Below are 27,173 nucleotides of genomic sequence, written 5' to 3'. Positions count from 1 at the left end.
GGGGATAAATATACCAATGGAAGAATAAGAGTCCAGAAAGACTCCTTCCTCAAACATACACAAACTAATTCCAGTTAATAATAACCAAATTGTGCAAGGCAAAACTATACAGCCTAAAATTTTTTTTATTATGTTTATTTATTTTGAGAGAGAGAGAGAGCGAGCGAGCGCGAGTTGGGGAGGGACAGAGAGAGAGAGGGAGACACAGAATCTGAAGTAGGCTCCAGGCTCTGACCTATCAGTGCTGAACCCGACACCGGGCTCAAACTCACGAGTGTGAGATCATGACCTGAGCCGAAGTCAGACGCTCAATTCGCTGAGCCACCCAGGTGCCCCAAAACTACACAGCTTTGAAAGATAACCCGGAAACTGTCTTCATGACCTCGAGGTGGGGGTGGGGGGGATGCTTAAATAAGATTCCCAAGGCACTAACCACAAAGTAAAAAAAATGATGAACAGAAAAAGTATTTAGAATACAGTGACAAGGAAAAGTTTTTAGTTTTTTAAAAATGTTTTTATTTATTTTTGAGAGAGAGCGTGAGCATGAAGGTGGGAGGAGCAAAGAGAAAGGGGGACACAGATCTGAAGCAGGCTGCAGGCTCTGAGCTGTCAGCACAGAGCCTGATGCGGGACTTGAACCCATGAACCTCGAGATCACGACCTAAGCCAAAGTTGGACGCTTAACTAACTGAGCCACTCAGGTGCCCCAAGGACAAGTTTTGAACACATACCACAAAGGATATGGAAAGATGCTCAGCCTCAAAAGTAATTACTGAAAAAAAATGCAAACCAAGAGACACAAGATACTATCAGGTTGGCTAAGTGTTAGACTAAATATTAAAAAGGCTGGCAATACCAAGTGTTGGTGAGAATGCAGAGCAATGGGAACTCACACCCTGCCTTGGGAATGGAGGACATTGCCACAACCACTTTAGCAAACAATTTGGAATTCTTCTAGTAAAGCTGAGGGCACCCATTCCACATAATCCAATATTCTTGCTTTTAAGTACTGAATGCTACAGAAACTCTGGCATGTGTCTAGCAAGACTCCTGAGTAAGATTTTCATAGCAGCATTACTTATAGTAACCAGAAACTGGCAACAATGCAGATGTCCATCCACACATCTGATTAGTTGCAGAATAGCTGAAAATGGAAAACTACATAGAAATAACAACATGCAATGTCAGGCAAAAACACGGATGAAACTAAAAACAAGGTCAAGAGGAAAAAAAAGTATGGTTCCACTTACTTAAATAAAAATTCATAAACATGCATCCAGGACTTTTTGGCCAGCCAATCAAGGTATTTGTAGATTCCCTAAATTTGAAAATGACAAGCAGGGTGCCTGGGTGGCTCAGTCGGTTGAGTGTCTGACTCTTAACTTCAGCTCAGGTCAAGATCCCAGAGTCGTGGGATTGAGCCCCATGTTGGGCTCTGCAGCAAGCATGGAGCCTGCTTAAGAGTCTTTCTCTTTCTCCCTCTCCTTCCCTCTGCCCCTCTGCTCTGCTCACACATGCTCTCTAAAATGAATGAATGGGGGCGCCTGGGTGGCGCAGTCGGTTAAGCGTCCGACTTCAGCCAGGTCACGATCTCGCGGTCCGTGAGTTCGAGCCCCGCGTCAGGCTCAGGGCTGATGGCTCAGAGCCTGGAGCCTGTTTCTGATTCTATGTCTCCCTCTCTCTCTGCCCCTCCCCCGTTCATGCTCTGTCTCTCTCTGTCCCAAAAATAAATAAACGTTGAAAAAAAAAATTTTTAAATGAATGAATGAATATATGGATGAATCATGAAAGAAGAAAAGAAAGAAAGAGAAAGAAAAGAAAATGACAAGCTGCAAGCAAGCAAACCAAATATAAGCTCAGAAGCAATAATTAAAGGAGGTTAATACATGTAGCAAAAAAAAAAAATCTAGTTTCCAACTACGTATGTTTTTAACTTTTTCATAAGTTTATCGTTTTACTAAAAAAGTTAAAATAAATTAGGAATTCAAAATCAAGTGATCTTCTGATGGAGGCAATATTTTAAAAACCAAGGGTACCAAATAGATATAATTTAAAAACCTAAGTAACTGATCTTTTAAAAAAGGCACAAAAGTCTCAAAAAGAATTTAGTGGCTGCCTAAAATTATCTTCCCTATCTCTTAGATACTAAAAATAAAAATCCCTTTTATTCAATTAGAGTTGCCTCAATTGAGGGGACTTTTCATCAGAGTTCCATTTATGGAAAGACCTAATTTTTACCAAATAATAAATATTATCTCATACCTGGAAAAGAGGAGGCAGAAGTGGACTCATGACACTAAAACAAGTGGGAACCCTAACTCCCAGGGCCCCAGGCCTTCGGGCTGCCCCTAACCCTAACTGCTTTGTTCCAGTATGTAGACAATTCTAGTACTCTTTGAATAGTAAGGTAGGAAGATTTAAAATCAGGGAACGACATAAAAACCCTTAGGATGGTCTTCCACATCTGAAAATACTACCCCAACTTCTTTAGCTTTTTTCCATTTCTCTCATTCTCCTTCAACTTTTCTCTGGTTCTAAAGTGGTCTAGTCCAGCAGAGTGTATATATGATATAGAGAATGCTCTAATTTTCCTCCTCCTTCTTTGGTTCCCCTCATTCTTTCCCTTCACCTTATGGGTACTGTACCCAAACACTGCCTCTAATCCCATCTTCTCTCCCTCAGCACCCAGGTTTCTTCTCTACACTTCAGAAATCAACTCTCCGGACAGGTTCAAGCATATTTTAGCATCTGGGATAGATGGCAGTGATTCAGTAAGCGTCATTTCTGAGAGTGACATGAAAGACATCATTCTCCAGCAATTTCAAGTACCAGAGAGAAGACTAGAAAGCTGGAGAGCTGAGGAATCTCTTCCAGACATAAATGTTTTATTATGTAGAAATTTGTTTCTATTTATTCATATGCTAACTGAGTCAGGGGACTAGTCAGCTTATTATTCTCTTCAAGGCTCAATATCCTGGGGTGCCTAGGTGGCTCAGTCGGTTAAACTGCCGACTTCGGCTCAGGTCATGATCTCGCGGTCCGTGAGTTCGAGCCCCACGTCGGGCTCTGTGCTGACAGCTCAGAGCCTGAAGCCTGTTTCAGATTCTGTGTCTCCCGCTCTCTGACCCTCCCCCGTTCACGCTCTGTCTCTCTCTGTCTCAAAAATAAATAAACATTAAAAAAAAAAAAAAAAAAAAAGCTCAATATCCTACCTTCAGGAATATTCTGCAAGCTTCTCTCTGGCTATTTTTAAAATCACTTTTAAGAACTTTGGCTAACCTAATTCCTTCTGTAAAATAAATCTTTCATAATCTTCAAGAGAAAAAAAAAGCCTAAACACAATTCACTTTTAAGAATATTTTGTGTCAACTATACTTCAACTAAAAAAAAGAATATTTCACACTCCAAAGTTACTGACATGAAAGAAATCAGCATTTGCATTTACAATTGTGATTAAATGACAAATTAATCAATGCATAATAAAACATAAAACCAAAAAGAAAAATGATTTACCAGCATGATAGCAGTAAGCCCATCATACATTCAGTATTGGTATAATGTACACCAACAGAATATTCTGCCAAACATGGTTTCTTGACAGCCCACAAAATATATGTTTATTTTGCTTTAATTCAGCAACCTCATGGACAAAAACAAAATCCCTCCCCAGTTAATCACCCTCTTGACATCTCCACAATGACAAAAATTGGAGGGTCAGTGGGTAACGCAGCCACGTGAAGGCTTCAAAAATATAGGCAGTTCTCACACCCACATGTGAGTTCAGAAAACCCACAACTGGTGGCTACTGACCTATACCTAGTAGAGTGAGAACCCTGAGTTTTCTCCCCAGGTTCCTAAATCCCAGCTTTAAGAAACTGTGCATTAGTTTGATCATAAAATCAATTAAGGTAACTTCAGAATCCCCTAGCAGGCCACAAAATGAACAAAGCATTTCCCATTATCTATGCAGCAATACCGACACAGGGCAAATACTTATTTGTAAAGTTGGAGAAACCCAGGAAGAATTCATCCTAGAGGAAGAAATACATGTTCAAATCAATGCTACCCATCTTCCTTTTCCACATAAAGTTTTACTTCATGCATAAAGGATGCTATTTGGAGAAAATCATAAAATTTGCTGTAGTTACTAGAAAGGGGTATCTTGCAAGACACATGGATAGAAGAACTTAGAACCTAGTATGGTACCTGGCATATGTGACACTATGGTCAGAGACAACCACAGCACTATACATATGTATCTTACGGTTTTCAAGGAAAGTTTTCAGACCTGAAAATATGTTCAATACTGTAAGTTAAATTCCAAAAGGTTGTCAGTTTCTTTAAGGGCCTCAATAAGGAACACAAGCTTTACCTTTGTGAAGATGGCCAGGGGCATGCCATACTGGTCCTCTTCCAAACCAGAAATTAGCCCTGGTATCAGGACCACCTGGCCTGTATTAGCTTGAGGTTGTACAGTAATGGGAGGACTGTCTGAGGGCACAGACTCCTTTGGAAATGAGTTTGTCTGTTCTGACCCCGCCTGTTCCTTTTCTTTCAAGGTGGGGTCCTCCAAGACACTAGGATCCAAGGTCTCCCAGTCACTTTCTGAAGATTCTGGAGATGGGCGAGAAGGAGGTTTCAAATATTGACTGGTATCATTGGGTTCCTGTCCTTTGCTGCTGTCCTCTTCCGCTTGGAGCAAAGGTTCTTCAGTCTTGATGCCAGCATCTCCTCCATGGTTCCCTGTCATGATTTTCTTAACAGTTCCTGAGTTGGTATTTAAAATTTCAGGAGCGGACATAGAAACCAAATCATCTGCAGGTGGATTACTTTCATGAAGCCCAGCATCTTCAGACATACTCTTTCGGGGTCTGTACTGAGAACAGTCACTGAGACCATGTTCAATCATGCCTACAACACACAATATCGGAGAACATCTAGGCTTACAATAAGGTGGGAGAAAATAAGAGTTGCATATTCCATTTTAATTAGAACTAGAACTCTCCTATAAAAATTTTAATAAGTTATGCTTGCACATATTTTAATTAAAGGAAAAAAAAAAAAGACAAGAAAAATCTCGTACAAAAGAGAGAAACTCAGGGGTGCCCGGGTGGCTCAGTTGGTTGGATGGCCGACTTTTTATTTTAGCTCAGGTAATGATCTCGTAGTTCGTGAGTCTGAGCCCCACACTGGGTTCTGTGCTGACAGGACTGTAGATCCTGCATGGGATGTGTCTCCTCTCTCTGCCCCTCCCCTGCTTGTGCTCCCTCTCTCTTTTAAAAATAAACTTAAAAAACAAAAAAACAAAAGAGAGAAACCCACTGCCAAAAGAAAATCATGTTAAAATAGAAATATTTTCCCTAACAAGTTTATCCTTGAAAAATTTTTATCATTGAAAGTTCCAGTACAAGTTAAATAAAGAGTAGATACTGTATCCTCTTACCTGGAAAAAGGGATAACACAGTCATCAGGGCACCCACCAATTTATTCACTGGAGAAATATAAAAGAGAACCTGAAATGGATTCAATCAAAATTAAATTAGAAAATCCTGGGTCTACAATATCAAAACAAAAAAGGTAGAGGGGAGTACAGAAGGGAAGATTCTTTACAGAAGAGTAACACCTAATAAATAAAACATTAATGAAAGAATCAAAAAAAATCACCAAGCATCCATCATGATTCAGTTAAAAATTACCAGTGGGAGTTAAAACTATTGTGAAAGGTTGTTGGGCAAGGGGCTCTTCACACAACTTCAAATTTATCATCCCACAGATTAGCTATTAGCTGTAAATAGAAACACATGTACCTCACTATGAAGAAATCTGGCAACTACCACCTTAATCAAATGATTAAATTTCACATCACCAGCGATAGTACCAACAATTATGAGCCTCCTGGTGTGATAACTCTGTGGAGGACACACCACCACTTGTATAGTATTCTCGCCCAAAAAAGTTTAAGCTGCAACTAGCCACAAGAAAATAATCAGGCAAATATAATCTTAAACTTTAGCCTGGATTTAAGTGTTTGTTTATTTTTGAGAGAGAGAGAGTGCAAGCAGGGGAGGGGAAAACAGAGAGGGAGAGAATCCCAAGCATACTATGTGCTGTCAGTGCAGAGCCTGACGCAGGGTTTGACCTCATGAACCGTGAGATCAATGACCTGAGCCTAAATCAAGAGTCTGATACTTAACCAACTGAGCCACCCAGGTGCCCCTAGTCTGGATTCTTTGGGGAAAAAAAAAAGCCAATGACACGAAAAACAAAAACAACAGCAAGGTGGTACAGCTGTTTGAGATTAAAGAGGACTACCATGCAGTACATGATTCTTAGTCCCCAAAGTGGAAACAGCAACTAGTTTATAGGACATTATTACAACAACTCAAGAATTTGAAAATGGACTGATTAGATGTCATTTATTGCATCAATGATACAATTTCTTGAACCTGAAAATGGTATCTTATATGGGAATACACTTAGTCTTAAGAAAGAAATATATCCTAACGTATTTAGGGGTAAAGTACCATGATCTTAAAATTAGGATTCAGGGGGAAAAAAATGAACATATATAAAGCAATATAATGCAAAAGTGGCAAAATGTTAACAAATGGTAAATGCAGATCAAGGGTATAAAAGTTCATTATAGGATTCTATCAACTTTTCTGCAGGTTTGACATTTTTCAGAATAAAAACAGAAAAAAAATCACGAACAGGATTAGATATTGCATGAAATGTAACAATGGTCATCATTAAATTGGTTGGGAAAAAAACAAGCAAAGATTTGCTTAGGTGAGTTTTTTTTCCCATTATAAACAAATTATTTAGTGACACTCAAGTGCTATCTGACAGAGCACAGTACCCACAATTATCTATGTTTTCCTTACAGAGTAATCTTGAGTGCTTTGCAAGTATGGAGAAACCAAATGTTGCATTAAAGGGCAGCCTTATTTCATCAAATCAATATGAAAAGAGTGTACCTGTGATTTGCCACATTACATAAAGATATATGATCATAAATGCCACTGCATGTAACTAGTTTAAGTTCTATTTTGCAAGACTGTTGTTTCAGATACGTATGTCTATATGTGCTCTGGGTTGCAACGTAAAGCATTTTTTATTATGAATACCAAAGTTTGAAATCTACAACTTAACAAAAAACCCACAACCTGATCAAAAAATGGGCAAAGGACTTAAACAGACTTCAAGGAAGTCATACAAATGACCAATAAGCACATGAAAAGGTGCTCAACATTACTAACCATTAGGGAATGAAAATTAAACCCAGGAGATACTACCTCATACCTATTAGAATGGCAACTATCAAAAAGTAAAAAATAGCAAATGTTGGTAAAGATGTAGAGACACTGGAACCCCTGTGCATTACTGGCAGGAATGTAAAATGGTGCAGCCACTATGGAAAACAGTATGGTGGTTCATCAAAAGAATTAAAAGTAGAATACCGTCTGGTCCAGCAATACCACTTCTGGGTATATACACAAAAGAACTGGAAGCAAGGTGTTGAAGAGATATACACATACCATTCATGAGAGTCAGAAGGTGGAAGCAACCCAAATGTCCATCAAAGGACGAAGGGACAAACAAAATGTGGTATGTACAACAGATATTATTCAGCCTTAAAAAGGAAGGAAATTCTGACACATGGATCAGCCTTGAGGACATTAGGCTTAGTAAAATAAGCCAGTCGCAAAAAGACATACTGAATGATTTCACTTATATAAGAACTTAGTGTAGCCAAATTCATAGAAACCGTAAGTAGAAGGGTCAGGGTCAGTGGGAATAAGAAAATGGGAAGTTATTTAAGGGATACAGTTCTAGTTTTGCACAATAAAGAGTTTGTGAGTGGATGATGATGATAGCACAACAATGTGAAGGTATGTAACGCCACTCAACTATACACTTAAAAATGGTTAAGATGGTAAATTATATGTTACATGTATTTTTTACAACAATTAAAAATTTGGTTAAGAAGTTAAAAACATTGTTGGGGTACCAAATGAGCCACCCAGGCTCTCCAGGAATAAATACTTCTAAGGTAACAAACCATACTAGACTAAACCATACCAGCCACAAATGGCTGACTTTCAACAACTGTTCCACCCCTACTCCGCTTAGCACAGTAATATGGTGTATAAAACTGGCCCCAGAGGTCCTGAGTGGCTTAGCTGGTTAAGCATCCAACTATTGATTTCGGCTCAGGTAGTGATCTCCCCGTTTTTGAGATCTAGCCCCATGTGGGGCTCTGCACTGACAGCGAGGAGTCTGCTTGGGATTCTCTCTCCTCTCTCTCTCTGCCCCACCCACACTCAGGGTTGTGTGTGCTTGCCTCTCTCAAAATAAATAAGTAAACTTAACACAATAACAAAAAACTGGCCCCAGATCCAAGGGTGGCTCCTGATTAGTCTCAACCAGAGGTGAAGCCAACGCTTTTTTTTTTTTAAATGTTTATTTTTGACACAAAGAGACAGAGCATGAGTGGGGGAGGGGCAGAGAGCGAGGGAGACACAGAATCTGAAGCAGGTTCCAGGCTCCGCGCTGCCAGCACAGAGCCCAACTCGGGGCTGGAACTCACAGACCGTGAGATCTTGACCTGAGCCAAAGTCGGAAGCTCAACCTACTGAGCCACCCAGGCGCCCCGAAGCCAACGTTTTCTATAAAGGGTTATAAATAGTAAGAATTCTTCCTTTGTAGGCAATATATATAGTCTCTGTCACAACAATTCAACTCTGCCACTGTAGTGCAAAAATACCCTTAGTGATAAGTAGATGAATGAGTATAACTGTGTTCCAATAAAACTTTATTTATAAAAACAGGGGTGGGCCAGATTTGGTAGAACCTTGGTTTGTAGAACCTTGGTCTAAAATCATAGCAATCCCATCTCTTTGTACTAGAGAGTGGTGTGGACCCCAAGTTAAAACCAATCAGTATATGTACTTCTTTGGCAACAGTTTTTTATTCATTCTAGGCACATGGCCTCATGGGTCTAAACAAACTGAAAGGAAGATTCTTTTTAATGGTTTGGGAATAGGTATAGACCAGTTTTCTGGCAATTAACTGGCAGTTAACCTACACTACAAGGGAAACCAGGCTCAGGATAAAGCTAGCACTGCAGACTGTAAAGCAAAGAGATGGAAAAAAATCTAGGTACTTAATTATACCGTACAACCATTTAATCAACCAGTCCTGAAGTCTGCCGTAAGCCAATACATATCCGTATTATTTAAGTCAGTTTAAAAAAATTTTTTTTAATGTTTATTTATTTTTGACAGAGAGACATAGCATTAGTGGGGGAGGGGCAGAGAGAGAGGGAGACACAGAATCCAAAGCAGGCTCCAGGCTCTGACCTGTCAGCAGAGCCCGACGCAGGGCTCGATCTCACAAACCTCAAGATCATGACCTGAGCTGAAGTCAAGATGCTTAACTGATTGAGCCACCCAGGTGCCCCTAAGTCAGTTTAAATTGTTTTTTATTTATTTTTTTACATTTATTTATTTTTGAGAGACAGAGTGAGACAAAGTTGACAGTTGGGGAGAGGCAGAGAGGGAGGGAGACACAGGATTGGAAGCAGGCTCCAGGCTCCAAGCTGTCAGCACAGAGCCCGACGTGGGGCTCAAACTCACAAACGGTGAGATCATAACCTGAGCCGAAGTCGGACACTCAACCGACTGAGCCACCCAGGAACCCCTAAATTGGACTTTTATGTTCCCTGTAGTCAAAACTATTCTGATAACTGGATACTGTCAAATTGTCCCCAGAAAAGACTACACAAATTTATACTTCTATGGTAGTGAACAACAACAGGTGCTTCAGTATACCACAATTTGATAGACAAAAAAAGTCTTAATTTATAATTTACAATTAGGTTTTAAGTTTATATAGTATTTAAGAAATGTCAATAATGTCAATGTTAAATATTTCATTCCTTCAAATCTCACCTTTTTTTCAAGAAGAATTAGTTTAAACAGGATTAAGACCTAAAGAAAAAAAAATACTATATTAAAATAAACTCATGCTTTTTATTTCCCTTTTCCCTTCCTCAAACATAACCATAGATCATTTAATCAATAATATTAACTATAATGCTTAAAAATACACTGGAAATTATTAACTTATGCTGAAAAATAAAAAATTATGTGTCTTCTAAAAAATGTGAGAACCCCTTAAATCTCTAACAAATTGTGCTTTTTAGAAAGTTATGCATTTCTGCTTGAAATATTTGCAAGCTCCTTAAAGGGCAGGGACTATTCATTTATTTCTGGATGTCCAGGGCATTCACATAGCAGATACTCAATAAGTGTTTGTTAAATGAATAATCAATGTGTATATGTCCCAGTCAGCATATACTTTAATAATAAAGATAAGTATAGATATTTTAAGGGAAAATGTTTCACTATGAGCAACATATGAAGTGTTCTGTAAGATTCGGTGCGCCTGGGTGGCTCAGTCGGTTAAGTGGCCGACTTCAGCTCAGGTCATGATCTCGCGGTCCGTGAGTTTGAGCCCCACGTCGGGCTCTGTGCTGACCGCTCAGAGCCTGGAGCCTGTTTCAGATTCTGTGTCTCCCTCTCTCTCTGACCCTCCCCCGTTCATGCTCTGTCTCTCCCTGTCTCAAAAATAAATAAACGTTGAAAAAAAAAATTTAAAGTGTTCTGCAAGATTAAAACAGGTTTCTTTCTGCTCTAACTTCATGATATCTGAAATTACAAAGGCAACAGAAAGAAGTATCCTCTCCTGCACAGAAATAGACAGTATTCCTATACAGTACTTTAAAAACTTTCTATCAGATAAGCACTAACACTACCAACACTTTCAACTTTTATCCTTATGAGTACTGTCTTAGAAGAACTAAAACCTAGTATGCCACAATCTCCATTTGACCTTGTAGCACATGGAATTTACTAAGTTAAATGAATACAACTTTAACACATCATAAGTTAAATAAGGTATCATACCTTATGTCGAAAATGAAGCACAAGATCTCGAGGAGACAGACCTACAATGTTAACAAGAAAGCTAATCTGTGATGACAACATATGGGTTTTGTTAAAGAAAGATTTTTCCCCATCAAAAGAAAGGCGGGTAAAAAACAGGAATGGTACGAATATGTAAATATTACAATACTTATGTAATATTTCATTATGTACACATATACTCAGGATTTAATCAAACAACTGGGGCACCTGGGTGGCTCAGTCAGTTAAATGTTGGACTCTTGATTTCAGCTCAGGTTATGATCTCATGGTTCATGAGGCTGAGCCCTGTGTCAGGTTCTGCACTGGAATTCTCACTCTCCCTCTCTGTCCTTCCCCAACACACATGCTCATGTGTGTGCGCTCTCCCCCACCTCAAAATAAAAAACCTCAAAACCAAAAAACAAAGAATTTCTCAAATAACTATTAACAGTCAAACACAGCATGGTCGAATGGAACTTTTTACAATGATGGAAATGTTCTACATCTGTGCTGTCCAATACAGTAGCCACATGTGGCCAATGAACATTTGAAATGTAGCCAAGTTGGGGTGTCTGGGTGGCTCCATCAGTTAAGTGTCCAACTTTTGGTTTCGGCTCAGGTCATGATCTTCAGGTTCATGAGTGCGAGCCTGGCACTGTCATTGCAGAGCTTGCCTGGGATTCTCTCTCCCTCTCTCTGCCCCTCCCCTACTTGCACACAGGTGCGCTCTCTAAAAATAAATTAAAAAAAAAAAGAAATGTATCAAGTGTACTGACAGACTGACTTTTTAACTTTAACTTTTACTAATTCTAATCTAAATGTAAATAGTCACATGAGGCTAATGGCTACTGCTCTGGGCAATGCAGCTCTACAAGCATCTCCCCATTCTACAAGTATCTTACAAATCATACAAGTTTAGATATTACAAAGCTTATACTATAGTGGCAATCATTTAAATATGGTTTTTGTTCGCCACACTCCATGGCTATTATTTCTGCATCACAGTCTTCTCTGAACATCTGTCATAGGACTAGAGAAAATAATTCAGAGAAACATATATTCTTAGGAGTTTTGTGACCAGCTTACATTATACACAGGATTATAAAAGGGAACTACTACAGTTTAGCTACTTCATGCTAAAATAGGAACTGAGTCAGTGAGCATAAATCACTGTGATGCAAATTTTTTTTCTAATCATAAAAAGGATATTTATTGAGTGCCTATTGAGCAACGTGGACACCAATGAATATCCTGGACTGTCAGAACAGTATAAATTAAACAAAACCCCCTACTTGAAAAATCTTAGGATAAAAAACTACTGAGCAGATCTCTCTCTCTCTCTTGCTCTCCCTGTCATGAAAGGGAATTGACTTGGCCAGCGTTACCATAAGGAAAGAAAACACTTCTACTACTACTCTGAAAAGCAGAAATGTGATTTATACAGTAATAGTTCCAAATATCGCTACAATTACATTGTAACTCTTTTCAATACAAATACTAGTGAAGAAGATATTTAAGGAAACATCAAACACTGAAGAATTTAAGTTTAGATCACTTATAGAAAATTAATTTTGATTATGCAGTTTTACATGCAACTTGGTTTACCAAACAAAAAGAAATGAGGGCATTTCTTCTGATCTGTAGAAAAGCTACTTACCAAGATATACTTGGGATCCTTCTAATGAAGTTCCTCCCAAGGAACTATTCATATGTTCATAAAGCTCCTATAAAATATAGACTCAATTGAGAACATTTTACAATCATTTCAGACACTAAATTAGAGGTATGATGACCAGGAAAAACTTGGTTCTTTAACCTAGACAGTTTGTTTGGCCATACCCTAAATTTAGAAATAATCAAGGTCTCTCTGAAACCTTACCAGTTTCCAGCACTCCCTCCTTCTCTTCCTCTTCATTTAAGAGCTTAGTTCATTCACATGGTGGTATGGATTGTAGGCTAAGTTCCCTCTACTTCTTTGGTAAACACCTAATTGTCCTACACTCACTAGGATCCAGGAGAGATCCATGTTCTACACATTCATGGCAGCCCTGAGAAAAACATGTTATCCATCTTTAGTAAAATAGTCACGTAGTCTTTATTTATTTATTTATTTATTTATTTATTTATTTATTTATTTATTTATTGCTTTGGGAGATAGAAACCAGAAGACTAATATATAAACACACTGTGCAGTAAATAAGTAAAATAAGCAAATTTAGAAAAGCAATGCCATAGCAAATGAGCTACTATCCATTAACAGAGGCACTTAATTGCACTTCTTTGTAGTCATTATTTAATAAAAGGCAGCATGATTAAATTTAATAAATATGATCTGTACATTTTGGGCAAATCCCTTGCCATTCTTAAGAAGAATGTCTTTCTTAAGCTAACAAAAGATTATCTTTACAATATTGTTGACAAGATTTACTTGATTCATGAAACAGTCTTCAGCCAAATACAGCTATAAAGGGATATAGTTACCTTTAGAATGGAAATTTGGGAAAAATCCTTCTCTTCAAAATATGCATGTGTAATGAGCTGAAGTTTTGCTTGAAGCAAGCCATAGAGAGGCTTAAAGAAGAAAAAATTGCTATTAGTTTGGTAATAGGAAAAAATCAAACACCTTACAAACTTGTAATTGAAAGAGAACAGGGAGAAAAAGTAACTTCAACTTTAGTATCTTACTATTCACAGCTGAGAGCTGTTAAATAATCTGTTCTAGCTCTATGGCTGCTGTAGAAAAGCACCTGACCCTTGGAGTACAGTGGTTGAGCGTGTGTGGGCAGACATCTTGGGTCTATTGCATCACTCAGCTACATGACCCTGGGCACCAAATTTCCCCACACCTGCTTGCTGATATGAACACCAGCATATGAAAAGACAGTACATCTTATGAGGTTGTTTCCAGAATTAATATAACACAGGGTAAAAGCATTTAAGCGGGGGCACCTGGGTGGCTCAGTTAAGCATCCGACTTGGGCCCAGGTCATGATCTTGTGGTTCGTGGATTCAAGCCCAGCATCAGGCTCTGTGTTGACAGCTCAGAGCCTGGAGCCTGCTTCGGATGCTGTGTCTCCCTCTCTCTCTCTGCCCCTCCCCCGCTCATGTGCTCACATGGGCGCACGCTTTCTCTCTCAAAAATAAACATTGGAGAGATCCAACATGGTGGAGAAGTAGGGGAACCCAAAGTTCCCTTGTCCCTCAAACACAGCAGTGTTGAGGCCAAAGGACTTTGAATTCCAAGAGTCCAGGCTGCAGAGTGACAGAGCCTTCTCCAAGGGCCCACAGGGATAACCTGGAGGGCCATAGGTGCGTGACTGTGAACTGGGAGAGATAAAATGGACAGTGTAGGCAGGGATGGGTGGGATCCCCTTCTGCGGAGAGACAAAGGGAAGAGAAAGGCTGGGGAAGCATATCTGGACAAGAGAAAAACCACGGACTGAGATGGACATAGATACAACCTCTAACTGCTGAGCTTTCCCCGGACTGGGGCCGGCTGCCCTGTTCGGGCACCTGGGGATGAGGGGAGCCAGCCCCAGGCTCAGTAAGTAGTTCAGAGGTGCAGTCCGCAGTGGGAGAAAGCAATCCCTCCCTGGAGTGCAGTGGGAAGAAGGTACATAACCGTTCAAAGGACAAAGACTGCCTGTGCCCGCTAGTCAGAGGCCATATATCAGTGGTGCGGAGAGGCACTTCCCCAGAACTGGGGCATATTTAAGACATCAGGGTTTAAATCCAAGTCCAGCCTCAGGGAGGCGCAGGAGTTGGCAGAGCGGGACAAACTGCCGTAGTCATGCCTGTGCCACTGTGAGGATGGCCTGAATAGACTGGTCTGGGACACCCAGTGCAGGGAAGAGAGACTGGGTTGTCACCATTTTTCTCCCCATCACCAATAAAGTAGGGCCTCAGGGAACAGACAGTGGGCCCACAGTGGAGGCGGGACCCACCTACACCAAACCACGCCCCTCCACACCTGGTAACTGTATCTACAGGAGCGGGGATTGATGCTGATGAACTAGGCAGCCCCTCCTCCAGACCAATGCTGCCACGGGTTCCAAGGCACCCAGTGGTTTTGCATTTTCTGATTTAATTCTTGGACAATTCTTAGTATATATGTGTATATATATATATTTTTTCTTCCTTTTCTGCTTTTTATTTCTTCCCTCCTCTAGTCTGATTATTTTGGTTGTTGGTTTGTTTAAGCAGACATATCTAATCTATTCTCTTTATACCTGTTCTGTATCTCCTTTATTTTCCTCTTTCTCTCTCTGGATTAAGCTGTATAGTTTCTCTGGCCGGTCTATTTTATTTTTCCCCCGCCCCTGTCATTTCTTTCTTTCTTTGTATGGGATAAGGCCTCTCACATCAACACTGCCCCCACCCCGATGTTTTGCTGTTGCTGGTGTTTATTTTTGTTTTGTTTTTTTGGTCTTTGTTTTTTGTTTGTTTTCTCTTCCAGGGCTACTTCAATGAAAAAAATCAAAGCACACCTGGTGGAGGGTCCAAAACATCATTATGAACAGGGAGATGAAGCAACCAGTCACAACAGAGAGCAAGTAATACACTCCAAAAAACACCTCCTGAAGGCCAGGCCCTGGGCAGTGTATGACCCCTCTTTAATACAGTAGTGCTCACAGGTACAGGACACACAACAAGCTTTTTAAAACACATAAGGGACAGAAAACTAGCCAAAATGATGAAACAGAAGAATGCTCAAAAGAAATTCCAGGAAGAAATGATAGCTAAAGAATTGATCAAAACATATATAAAATAATACAACTGAACAAGAATTAAATTTTTTAAAGTGTTTATTTTTGAGAGAGAGAGAGAGAGAGAGAGAGAGAGAGAGAGAGAGAGAGAGAGAGAGAGAGAGAGAGAGAATGCAAGTGGGTTAGGGGCAGAGAGAGAGAGAGAGGGAGACACAGAATCTGAAGCAGGCTTCAGGCTCCGAGCAGAGTCTGATGCAGGGCTCAAACTCACGAGCTGTGAGATCATGACCTGAGCCTAAGTCGGACGCTTAACCAACTGAGCCACCCAGGTGCCCCCGAACAAGAATTTAGAATAATAGTCATAATATTAATCGCTAGGCTTGAAAAAAGCATAGAAGACAGCAGAGAATCTATTGCTGCAGAGATCAAGGAACTAAAAAATAGTCATGATGAATTAAAAAATACTGTAAATGAGGTACAAAATAAACGAGGGGCTGTGATAGCGAGGACTGAAGAGGCAGAGGGGAGAATAAGTGAAATAGAAGATAAAATCATGGAAAAAGATGAAGCTGAGAAAAAGAGAGAGAAAAAAAATTCTAGACCACGAGGGGAGAATTAGAGAACTAAGTGATTCAATGAAACGTATTAATATCTGTATCACAGGAGTTGATAGAAAAGAGAAAGAAGAGAGAGAAAGGGGTGAAAAGTGTCCTTGAACAAATCATAGCTAAGAACTTCCCCAATCTGGAGAAGGAAACAGACACTGAAATCCAGAGAATTCCCTTCAGACGTAATAGGAATTGATCTTCTGCATTGACATAACAGTGAAACTGGCAAAATACAAAGATGAAGAGAGAATTCTGAAAGCAGCTAGGGACAGATGAGCCTCTACAAGGGCAGACACATAAGGGTAATAGCAGACCTATCTACTGAAGCTTCGCAGGCCAGAAGGGAGTGGCAGGAAAAACTCCAATGTACTGAATAGGAAAAATATGCAGCCAAGAATCCTTTATCCAGCAAGCCTGTCATTCAGAATAGGAGGGATAAAGGTTTTCCAAGACAGACAAAAACTGAAGGAGTTCATCGCCACTAAACCAGCCCTACAAGAGCTCCTAAGGGGGACTCTGAATGGAATGTTGCAAAGACCACAAAGGACCAGAGACATCGCTACAAGCATGAAACCTACAGATAACACAATGACTCTAAATCCATATCTTTCAATAACACTGAATGTAAATGGACTAAATGCTCCAATCAAAAGACATAGGGTATCAGAATGGATTAAAAAAAAAAAAACCACAAAAAAACAAAACAAACCCAAGACCCATCTATTTGCTGTCTACAAGAGACCCATTTTAGACCTGAGGACACCTTCAGACTGAAAGTGAGGGGATGGAGAACCACTTATGCTATCAGACAAACTGGAGTTTAAAGGCTGTAACAAGAGATGAAAAAGGGCATTATACCATAATTATGGGGTCTATCCATCAAGTGCTAACAATTATAAATGTTTATGCACCCAATTCAGTAGCATCCAAATATATAAAACAATCACAAATATAAACAATCTTATTGGGAAGAATGTGGTAATTGCAGGGGACTTTAATATACCACTTACAACAATGGACACATCATCTATGCAGAACATCAATAAAGAAACAATGGCCCTGAATCATACACTGGACCAGATGGACTTGACAGATATATTCAGAACTTTTCATCCTAAAGCAGAATACACCTTATATTGAGTGCACATGGAACATTCTCCAAGACAGATCACACAGTGGATCACGCAACAGCCCTCAATAAATATAAAAGAACTGAGATTATATCATGCACATTTTCAGATCACCATGCTATGAAACTTGAAATCAACCACAGGAAAAAGGTTGGAAAATCTCCAAATGCATGGAGGTTAAAGAACATCCTACTAAAGAAAGAATGGGTCAACCAGGCAATTAAAGAAGAAATTTAAAAAAATATGCAAAGAAATGAAAATGAAAACACAACAGTCCAAACCCTTTTGGGATGCAGCAAAGGCAGTCCTAAGAGGAGAGGACATTGCAATCCAGGCCTATCTCAAGAAACAAATCCCAAATGCAAAATCTAAGAGCACTCCTAAAGGAACTAGAAGCAGAACAGCAAAGAAACCCCAAGGCCAGCAGAAGAAGAGAAATAATAAAGATCAGAGCAGAAATCAACAATACAGAATAAAAAAAAACAAAACAAAACCCAGAACAGATCAATGAAACTAAGCTGGTTTTTTGAAAAAATAAATAAAATTAATAAACCCCTAGTCAGACTTCTCAAAAAAAGAGAGGACCCAAACTGATAAGATCACGAATGAAAATGGACTTATCACAACCAATCCCTCAGAAACACAATTATCAGAGAATATTATGAAAAATCACATGCCAACAAATCGGACAACCTGGAAGAAATGGACAAATTCCTAGGTACCCACACAATACCAAAACTCAAACGGGAAGAAATAAAAAATTTAAACAGATCCTTAACTAGTGAAGAAACTGAATCAGTTATCAAAAATCTCCCAAGAAGAGTCCTGTGCCAGATGGCTTCCCAGGGGAATTCTACCAGACATTTAAAGAAGAGTTAATATCTATCCTTCTCAAGCTGTTCCAAAAAACAGAAATGGAAGGAAAGTTTCTGGACTCATTCTATGAAGCCAGCATTACCTTGATTCTAAAACCAGAGACCCCACAAAGAAGGAGAATTACAGGCCAATATCCCTGATGAACATGGATGCAAAAATTCTCAACAAGATACTAGCAAATCGAATTCAACAGCATATAAAAAGAATTATTCACCATGATCAAGTGGGATTCATTCCTGGGCTGCAGGGCTGGTTCAATATTCTCAAATCAATGTATTCGCAAATGCATCACATTAATAGAAGAAAGGATAAGAACCATATGATCCTGTCAATAGATGCAGAAAAAGCACTTGACAAAATACAGCATCCTCTGTTAATAAAAACCCTCAAGAAAGTCAGAACAGAAGGAACATACCTAAACATCATAAAAACCATATACGAAAAGCCCAAAGCTAATATCCTCAGTGGGGAAAAAACTGAGAGCCTTCCCCATGAGATAAGGAACACGACAGGGATGTCCACTTTCACCACTATTGTTTAACATAGTGTTGGAAGTCCTAGTATGAGCAGACAACAAAATGAAATAAAAGGTATCAAAATTGGCAAAGAAGAAGTCAAACTTTCACTTTTTGCAGATGACATGATACTCTACGTGGGAAACCCAAAAGACGCCACCAAAAGGCTGCTAGAACTGATACATAAATTCAGCAAAGTTGCAGGGTATAAAATCAATGTACAGAAATCAGTTGCATTTCTAAACACCAATAATGAAGCAACAGAAAGAGAATTCAAGAAATTGATCCCATTCACAATTGCACCAAGACCCATAAAATACCTAGGAATAAACCTAACCAAAGATGTAAAAGATCTATATGCTGAAAACTACAGAAAACTTATGAAGAAAATTGAAGAAGACACAAACAAATGGAAAAACATTCCATGCTCATGGACTGGAAGAATATTGTGAAAATGTCAATACTACCCAAAGCAATCTCAATCAAAATTGCACCAGCATTCTTCTCAAAGCTAGAACAAATAATCCTAAAATTTGTATGGAACCAGAGAAGACCCCAAATAGCCAAAGTAATATTGAAAAAGAAAACCAAAGAGGGAAGCATCAAAATCCCAGACTTCAGCTTCTGCTACAAAGGTGTAATCATCAAGACAGTATGGTATTGGCACAAAAACAGACACACAGACCAATGGAATAGAGAACCCAGAATTGGACCCACAGAAGTATGGACAACTAATGTTTAACAAAGCAGGAAAGACTATCCAATGGAAAAAAGACAGTCTCTTTAGCAAATGGTGCTGGGACAACTAGATAGCAACATGCAGAAGAATGAAACTAGACCACTTTCTTATACCATTCACAAAAATAAACTCAAAATGGATGAAAGACCTAAATGTGAGACAGCCATCGAAACCCTAGAGGAGAAAGCAGGAAAAAACCTCTCTGACCTCAGCCGCAGCAATTTCTTGCTTGACACATCTCTAAAGGCAAGGGAATTAAAAGCAAAAATGAACCATTGGGACCTCATCAAGATAAAAAGCTTCTGGACTGCAAAGGAAACAATCAACAAAACTAAAAGGCAACCGACGGAATGGGAAAAGATATTTGCAAATGACATATCGGATAAAGGATTAGTATCCAAAATCTATAAAGAACTTACCAAACTCAACACACAAAAAACAAATAATCCAGTGAAGAAATGGGCAAAAGACATGATTCAGACACTTTTCCAAAGAAGACATCCAGTTGGCTAACAGACACATGAAACAATGCTCAACATCACTCATCATCAGGAAAATACAAATCAAAACTACAGTGAGATACCACCTCACATGGGTCACAGTGGCTAAAATTAACAACTTAGGAAACAACAGATGCTGGTGAGGATGTGGAGAAATGGGAACCCTCTTGCACTGTTTGTGGGAATACAAACTGGTACAGCTGCTCTGGAAAACAGAGTGGAGGTTCCTCAAAAATTAAAAATAGAACTACCCCATGACTCAGAAATAGCAATACTAGGAATTTACCCAAAGGATACTGGAGTGCTGATTCATAGGGGCACACGTACTCCAATGTTTATACCAGCACTTTTGACAAAAGCCAAATTATGGAAAGAGCCTAAATGTGCATCAACTGACGAATGGATAAAGATGTGGTTTATATATACAATGAAATACTACTTGGCAATGATAAAGAATGAAATCATGCCATTTGCAGCAATATGGATGGACTGGAAGGTATTATGCTAAATGAAATAAGTCAGAGAAAGACAGCATGTTTTCACTCATATGTGGATCTTGGAAAAACTTAACAGAAGACCATGAGGGAAGGGAAGGGGAAAAAAATAGTTACAGAGAAGGAGGGAGGCAAACCATAAGAGACTCTTAAACACAGAGAACAAACTGAGGGCTGATGGGGGGAGTGGGGGAGAGGAGAAAATGGGTGATGGGCATTGAGGAGGGCACTTGTTGGGATGAGCACTGGGTGTTGTATGTAAGCGATGAACCACAGGAACCTACCCTCAAAACTAAGAGCACACTTTATACACTGTATGTTAACCAATTTGACAATAAATTATATTAAAAAAATCAATAAACATTAAAAAAAAATCTTAAAAAGGCACTTAAACATTAGTCATTATAAAAATTTCCCTTTTATTTTATTTTATACCCAAGTTAGCATATAGTGCAATAATAATTTCAAGGGCAGTGACTCATCCCCCACATATAACCAGTCTTCATCCCAACAAGTGTCTTCCTTAATGCCCCTTGCCCATTTAGCCTATCCCCCAACACTCCACCAGCAACCCTCAGTTTGTTCTCTGTATTTAAGTCTCTTATGGTTTGTCTCCCTCTCTCTTTTTACATTATTTTTGCTTCCCTTCCCTTATGTTCATCTGTTTTGCATCTTAAATTCTGCATGAGTGAAGTCACATATTTGTCTTTCTCTAATTTAGCTTAGCATAATATACTCTATAGAGTTCCATCCATGTTGTTGCAAATAGTCATTATAAAATTTATGACATTTTAATTCTACAGTTACACTGGTTTGTGGTGACATTTAATCATCCTTATAATAGCCGGTTCTTATATCTAATTGAACATTCATGATTAAATTTAAGTTCATTTCCCTTTTTTGTCTTCTTTGGAGGCTTAGAACAACTGGTCTGTGTCCTTTATCAAAATATTCCTTTGTATGCTTCAACAAAACTATTCCTTAATTCTTACTTCTATTTAAGACCCTCTTATACCATTTCCATCCTTTTTATTTTCAATGTTATTTTCTAGATGTTTTCTGATTTCTATGTCCTTCTTAGAATGCAGAGACCAATGCTGTATATAATTATTATACAATTAGTTAATACAAGTAACACTGGAAGAGTCGCCTCCCACCACCAATATCCCTGTTACTATATCATTATTACCATCCAGAATATCTAAGTATAGAGTCACTATATTTTTATATAGAGACTACAATGCACTATGAACCATCAAACCTTTCTGCATAAGCTAGCTCTCCCTATTCCCTATGCTTATTTAAAAACAGATAAAACCCGGATCTTCACCCCAATTTTATCACTTAGTAGTTACATGGTCTATGAGAGTTAGACATTTTTTCTCTATTCTACATGTTTCTTTGTAAAATGAAAGCAACAAATACTTAGATCTGTTTTTACATGAGGATTCAAATCACAATTATATCTAAAAAGTGTCTGGTATTGAATTAATACCTGACATATAGTCATCTGATAAATGACATTTATTGTTATTATAATTGTTCTTTGAAGAAAGATTACTCAGGAAGCCTTTCAACATGTGTTTGCTTTAACATCTGGTACTCCTATGCTTTGGTTATCTGGCCCAGTATAAGAGTAATTCATCGATTAAAAAAAAAAAAAGTAATTCATTGAAGTCTATTTTTCAGGCTACCATTTTAGAAACTGTGTACAATCTATTAATTTTCTGATATCAGGGTCTTTTACATCCATTCCTTTTTTTTTTTTTTTTAAGGAGTCTATTCTTGCCCTCTATTTAAAACTAAGATCTTGGAAGAAATATCTGATCCTCAAAATCTTATTAAGGCTCACAGTATATTATTATTATTATCCAGGATTTTTTTTTAAAGCTTAGTACTAAAAAGTAAAAATAAATCCTATTTTACAAATCTCAACTTATATTAAGCAAACTACATTCAAATTGTCGGTGGATGTAAGAAACTGGACAATGTAGAAGACATAATGAAACAAAACCTACATACATTTGGTGACTAGGCAAATGAAATATTCTCCATTTTGACTGAGGTTAAATGCAGAAATGATTGTATTCAATAATCATATAGCTGTAAGATAATTAACATAATAGAGATCTGGATTTCTCCCCAAAAAAGGGACTTGGGGGATAATATTTTATATGTAGAATTAGTCATTTGATGTTACCAGTAAAGGTGTTAATATCCTATTAGTAATAAAAATGGAATATTACAAACGATTTAATAGGGAACTATGGAAAATAGGAAGTGTTACATATTTCCTACTAAAAATAAAAAGTTAAAATAATTATACATCTGCATCTGATCAACTTGTACATGGATGAAACAACTGTAAAGCATTGCTATTGTACAATTATGTCATTTCCATTCCTCAAAAATCTTAAGTTTTAAAGAGCAAGTTAAGGGGCGCCTGGGTGGCTCAGTCGGTTGAGCATCTGACTTCGGCTCAGGTCATAATCTCACAGTCCGTGAGTTCGAGCCCCATGTCGGGCTCTGTGCTGACAGCTCAGAGCCTGGAGTCTGTTTCAGATTCTATGTCTCCCCCTACCTCTGCCCCTCCCCTGTTCATGCTCTGTCTCTCAAAAATAAATAAACGTTAAAAAAAAAAATTTTAAAAAGCAAGTTAAGGCTACAATTTTTCATAGCAAGAGTCATATACTTTTATATCAATACAATCTGAATGATTATGATATTCTGAGTTTTAGTAAAATATTATCCAAAGTCTTAAAATAAAAAAGGATAAATGAAATATATCAGCTACTTCATTTTGGGCAAGTGTCAACCTCTTTCCCAAAAACCTATCTAGAAGATTTCCTTCCACTTATCTAGTTGTGGGTAATGGTGCAAATGAGAGTAAAACTGCTGAAAGGCAAAGAGAAAAAGCTGATGCACAAGAATAAAAAATGGGCCCCTGATGAATTTTAATCTATTACTGTCCATAAATCTCTCCTTATTCTAATAATGCCTTATTCTCAACTAAAAATCTGCCATGGTTAACGAACACATTAACGAGTTATTTGGTCTCTTACCAACTTGCTTAGAACACAGACACTTTTCTGAACCGTCTCTCTGGTGATATCTGCTTGCCGCACTTTCAATGCCTATTATAAACAAAGAGTCATTATTAATAATATTTCATAGGAATATTTAAAAATCATTCTCTTTCAATGTAAAAATAGCAGTGAGATAGAAAAAAAATTCTAACATTTAGTTAAATTCCAAATGTATTGAGAATCTCTGAAAATATCTATTGAATGAGTCAGCCAGGAAACTATGTGCCAGAATCTGGTAGGCACTGAGAATGTAACAGTGAGAGACAATCCCTACCTACCCTCAAGGAACTTACCGTCTGAGAATACTTTTTGTATAAGTTGCCACACCCATAATTCAAATCAAATGTCCTTGGTTCTGGTTTGAAAATGGGCACTCTGAGACTACTGTTTCTGGTGAGAAGGGCCTAGATTATACTAGAAAACTGGTATTATAGCCCAGCCCTGAGCCATAACTCATGCCTTGATGACTGTGAGAACAACCACGTAAGAGGTCTACATTCTCTGCTAGTAAAGAACAAGCCTTGATTTAATCATCAGGTAACTCTAGGTAACTCTGTGAGCGAACTAAGAACTACTCTTCCCCTTTGTGGTATACAGCCTAACATCTCCTGGCACCTGTCCTGAGGACCAATGGGCCTCAGTGTCTTCAAGTGACTTATGACTGACGACTAGTCATTAAGTCAAGAATACAGCCTTCCCTCAATCTGTTTTCTACCTCTCTGCCTTGACTGGATTCATCTGTCAGGTCTCACCCTCAGTCAAAGGGAATCAGTTTTTCTCCTAGGCTCTAGGTCCTTCTGATATCTGTTATCAGGTGAGGATAGAAATACTTAGAGAAATGGGCAATGCCAATATACTGTGGAGTGGATCAGACCCAATGGCTAAGGGAGACAGATGGTATGAAATGCCATTTAAAGGCTATGTGAAGCATGAGAACTGTTGTTAATGTCGACAGTTTGAGGAAATAATCTTACTTGTGTCTGCACAATCTATAGGTGACTAGAGTAAAAGGAACAGTCTCCAAGAAAGGGGAGCAATTCAGTTCATCTCATGTAAACATAGATTAAGGGTAATAGTATATGAGGCAATCAAATGCACAAAACTACCAAGCTAACTCTTACCCTCAGGTCTACCTTTAAATTCAGTTATTCATTCCATAGGTATTTACTGGGTGTGTCCTATATTTCAGGCCCTGTACATGAAGGACTGTTTCACGTAGTTAACAACTTTGGGTATGGTGGAATTTACACCTGCAATTTATTTCTAAATGGTTCAGGGAAAAAAGCAGACATACACTAAGCAAATGTGGTAGAATGCTGACTACTGTTGACTCTAGATGGTGGGTATACAGGTGATCATTGTACAATTCTTTTCATTTATCTGCATGTTTGAAATGGTCATTATAAAAAGCTAAAGAAAATTTTAGAAGATTTACTAACTTAATTATTCCCTGAGGAAGCCTTTTAAAACTTAGAGTTACCTAGGCTTACTCTCAGAGATTCTAATTTAGTAGAAGGAAAGGCCAGCTGTGTATTTAAAAAAAAAAAAGGGTCTCCAGGTAACTCCAGTTAAAAAACACTGCGATGGTTTGCAATCACCTGATAACCATAACATTAAACTAGAATCTCTGGGGTTGGGACCCAGTCATCTCTAGTATTTAGAGGTCCCCGGTGACTCCAATGTGCAGCCAAAGTTGAGAAACACTAGAGTATTAATGATCTAATGAAAGGCAAGAGATTTTTACTCACAGAGTGTCCTCACCACAAAAAACTGGTGAGACACAAAAAAGTGCTGCTCAGAATCAAACCATGAAAGGGGAAGCTACCCATCTTGGCTTATTTGTATTAATTAGAGCTATTATAGTAATTCAGACATTAAGCTGGCAGGTAATTTAAGAATTAACAAAATCTGAGTTGTACATAATTAAGATAACATGCAAGTATTTCAAAGCTACTACAAGTACTTTCCACTAATTCTAAACAGCTGCTTAAAATACAACACACATTATCACTTAATTTTTCTAAATTACATACCAAACATTAGAAAAAGAAAATTCAAGGACACTGTAAAATTTAAATACAGCATTCTGAAGACATGGGTAATTTAGGTACAAGTATCTAGAGACAATGGATGCCTGGGTGGCTCAGTTGGTTAAGCGCCTGACTTGGGCTCAGATCATGATCTCATGGTTTGTGAGTTCCAGCCCTGCATTGGGCTCTCCACTGTGAGCACAGAGCCCACTATGGATCCTCTGTCCCTCTCTCTCTCTCTCTCTCTCTCTGCCCCTCCTCTGCTCATGCGCTCTCTCTCAAAAATAAACATTAAAAAAAAAAATGGACAAACTATTTTATGGCAATTATACTTACCATGTCAACTTACAAAAACATTCATGTGAATAAACTGGTACTACTGGGAAAACAACTTCAAATTGTTTATAAAAATTTTAAAAACACTCTCAGTGTTTTTGTTGTTGTTCACTGTACTACCATACCTTGGCTTCAATTTGCCGATAGCAGGAGATACCATATACTGTAGCTCCATTTCCATTTCTGGGTGGCAAGTGAAAAAATACAGTATCTAAGAGACACACAGAAAAATGTAAATACCAAAGTGAATTACCCTTATTAATAAATAATGTAAATTGAAGTTATTGTATGCAGTTAATTAAAACAAAAATGATGATGTAACAAGGAACCCATGTCATACTTAACACCTAGCATTGCAACCACTGGTTTCTTAGCATCCCTCTCACTGCCTTATTGTGTACATTCATTCAGGCATTCTCAAAGGACCAGGAGGCTGAATAATAGATTAAGTTGAAACTACAGTCACTTATCCCAGAAAATACTTTATTCCAGATTAAAAGAAAGTAGAGAATCATAAAAATGAAAGGCCACTCATGAATCTTGGATGGATCCAAGAAATTCTTGGAATAACTGGAGAAATTTGAACATGGATTAGATCTTAGATGATATTCTCGAATTACTGTTAAATCTCTTAGCTGTGATAATGGTACTGGAAGTTATCCTGAGGAATGATCTTCACATAAAGAAAACTTGTGGAATATTTGCTATACTATTTTTTCAAACTTTTTTTCTATTTAAAAACTTTCATGATAAAAAGTACACCAAAATATTTGTAACATTAAAAATAATGTATTTTGATTTTATGTTAAACTGCATAGTAACATTTTGTTTCATTTCATATGAAAATTATTAAATATTAGCAAAATAAGTAATTAAACCAAGTTTAATCTGGTGTTTTGGTAGAGCCCCTAATGACAAGATAAAACTTAGTCCTTTGTTAAGCCCGTCAACACATGCATTTATAGGTAGGAGACTCAGTACTAACCTCACAGTGTTGCTTTCTCTGAGGATGTTAACATGCTTCTCTGACACATAAACTTTTATATTTTATTTTTTTTAAGATTTTACTTTTAGGTAATCTCTACACCCGACATGGGGCTCAGATTTACAACCCCAAGATTGAGTCGCAAGCTCTACCAAATGAGCCAGCCAAATGAGCTTAAAGTTACACGCAACTTTAAGC

At 38.2% G+C, this 27,173-nt stretch overlaps 1 protein-coding gene across 2 annotated transcripts in view; it reads right to left on the bottom strand.

Annotated features, from left to right (window-relative positions):
- The window catches only part of AVL9 (AVL9 cell migration associated), a 68,815-nt gene that overhangs the window by 19,255 nt on the left and 22,387 nt on the right, over window positions 1-27,173 (bottom strand). For both annotated transcript variants that reach the window (XM_003982920.5, XM_045052570.1), the window contains exons 3-10: window positions 26,116-26,201; window positions 23,601-23,672; window positions 13,452-13,541; window positions 12,628-12,694; window positions 10,971-11,011; window positions 9,954-9,992; window positions 5,444-5,513; window positions 4,373-4,911 (exon numbers count right to left, since the gene is read on the bottom strand). In XM_003982920.5, the coding sequence (XP_003982969.1) occupies window positions 4,373-4,911; window positions 5,444-5,513; window positions 9,954-9,992; window positions 10,971-11,011; window positions 12,628-12,694; window positions 13,452-13,541; window positions 23,601-23,672; window positions 26,116-26,201 (1,004 nt within the window). The remainder of the gene's footprint in view (window positions 1-4,372; window positions 4,912-5,443; window positions 5,514-9,953; window positions 9,993-10,970; window positions 11,012-12,627; window positions 12,695-13,451; window positions 13,542-23,600; window positions 23,673-26,115; window positions 26,202-27,173) is intronic.

This window comes from Felis catus, chromosome A2 (assembly GCF_018350175.1).
Source record: "Felis catus isolate Fca126 chromosome A2, F.catus_Fca126_mat1.0, whole genome shotgun sequence".
Classification (NCBI taxonomy): Eukaryota; Metazoa; Chordata; class Mammalia; order Carnivora; family Felidae; genus Felis; species Felis catus.
The sequence above is the reverse complement of the archived record's forward strand: the minus strand, read 5'-3'. Positions and strand labels throughout refer to the sequence as shown.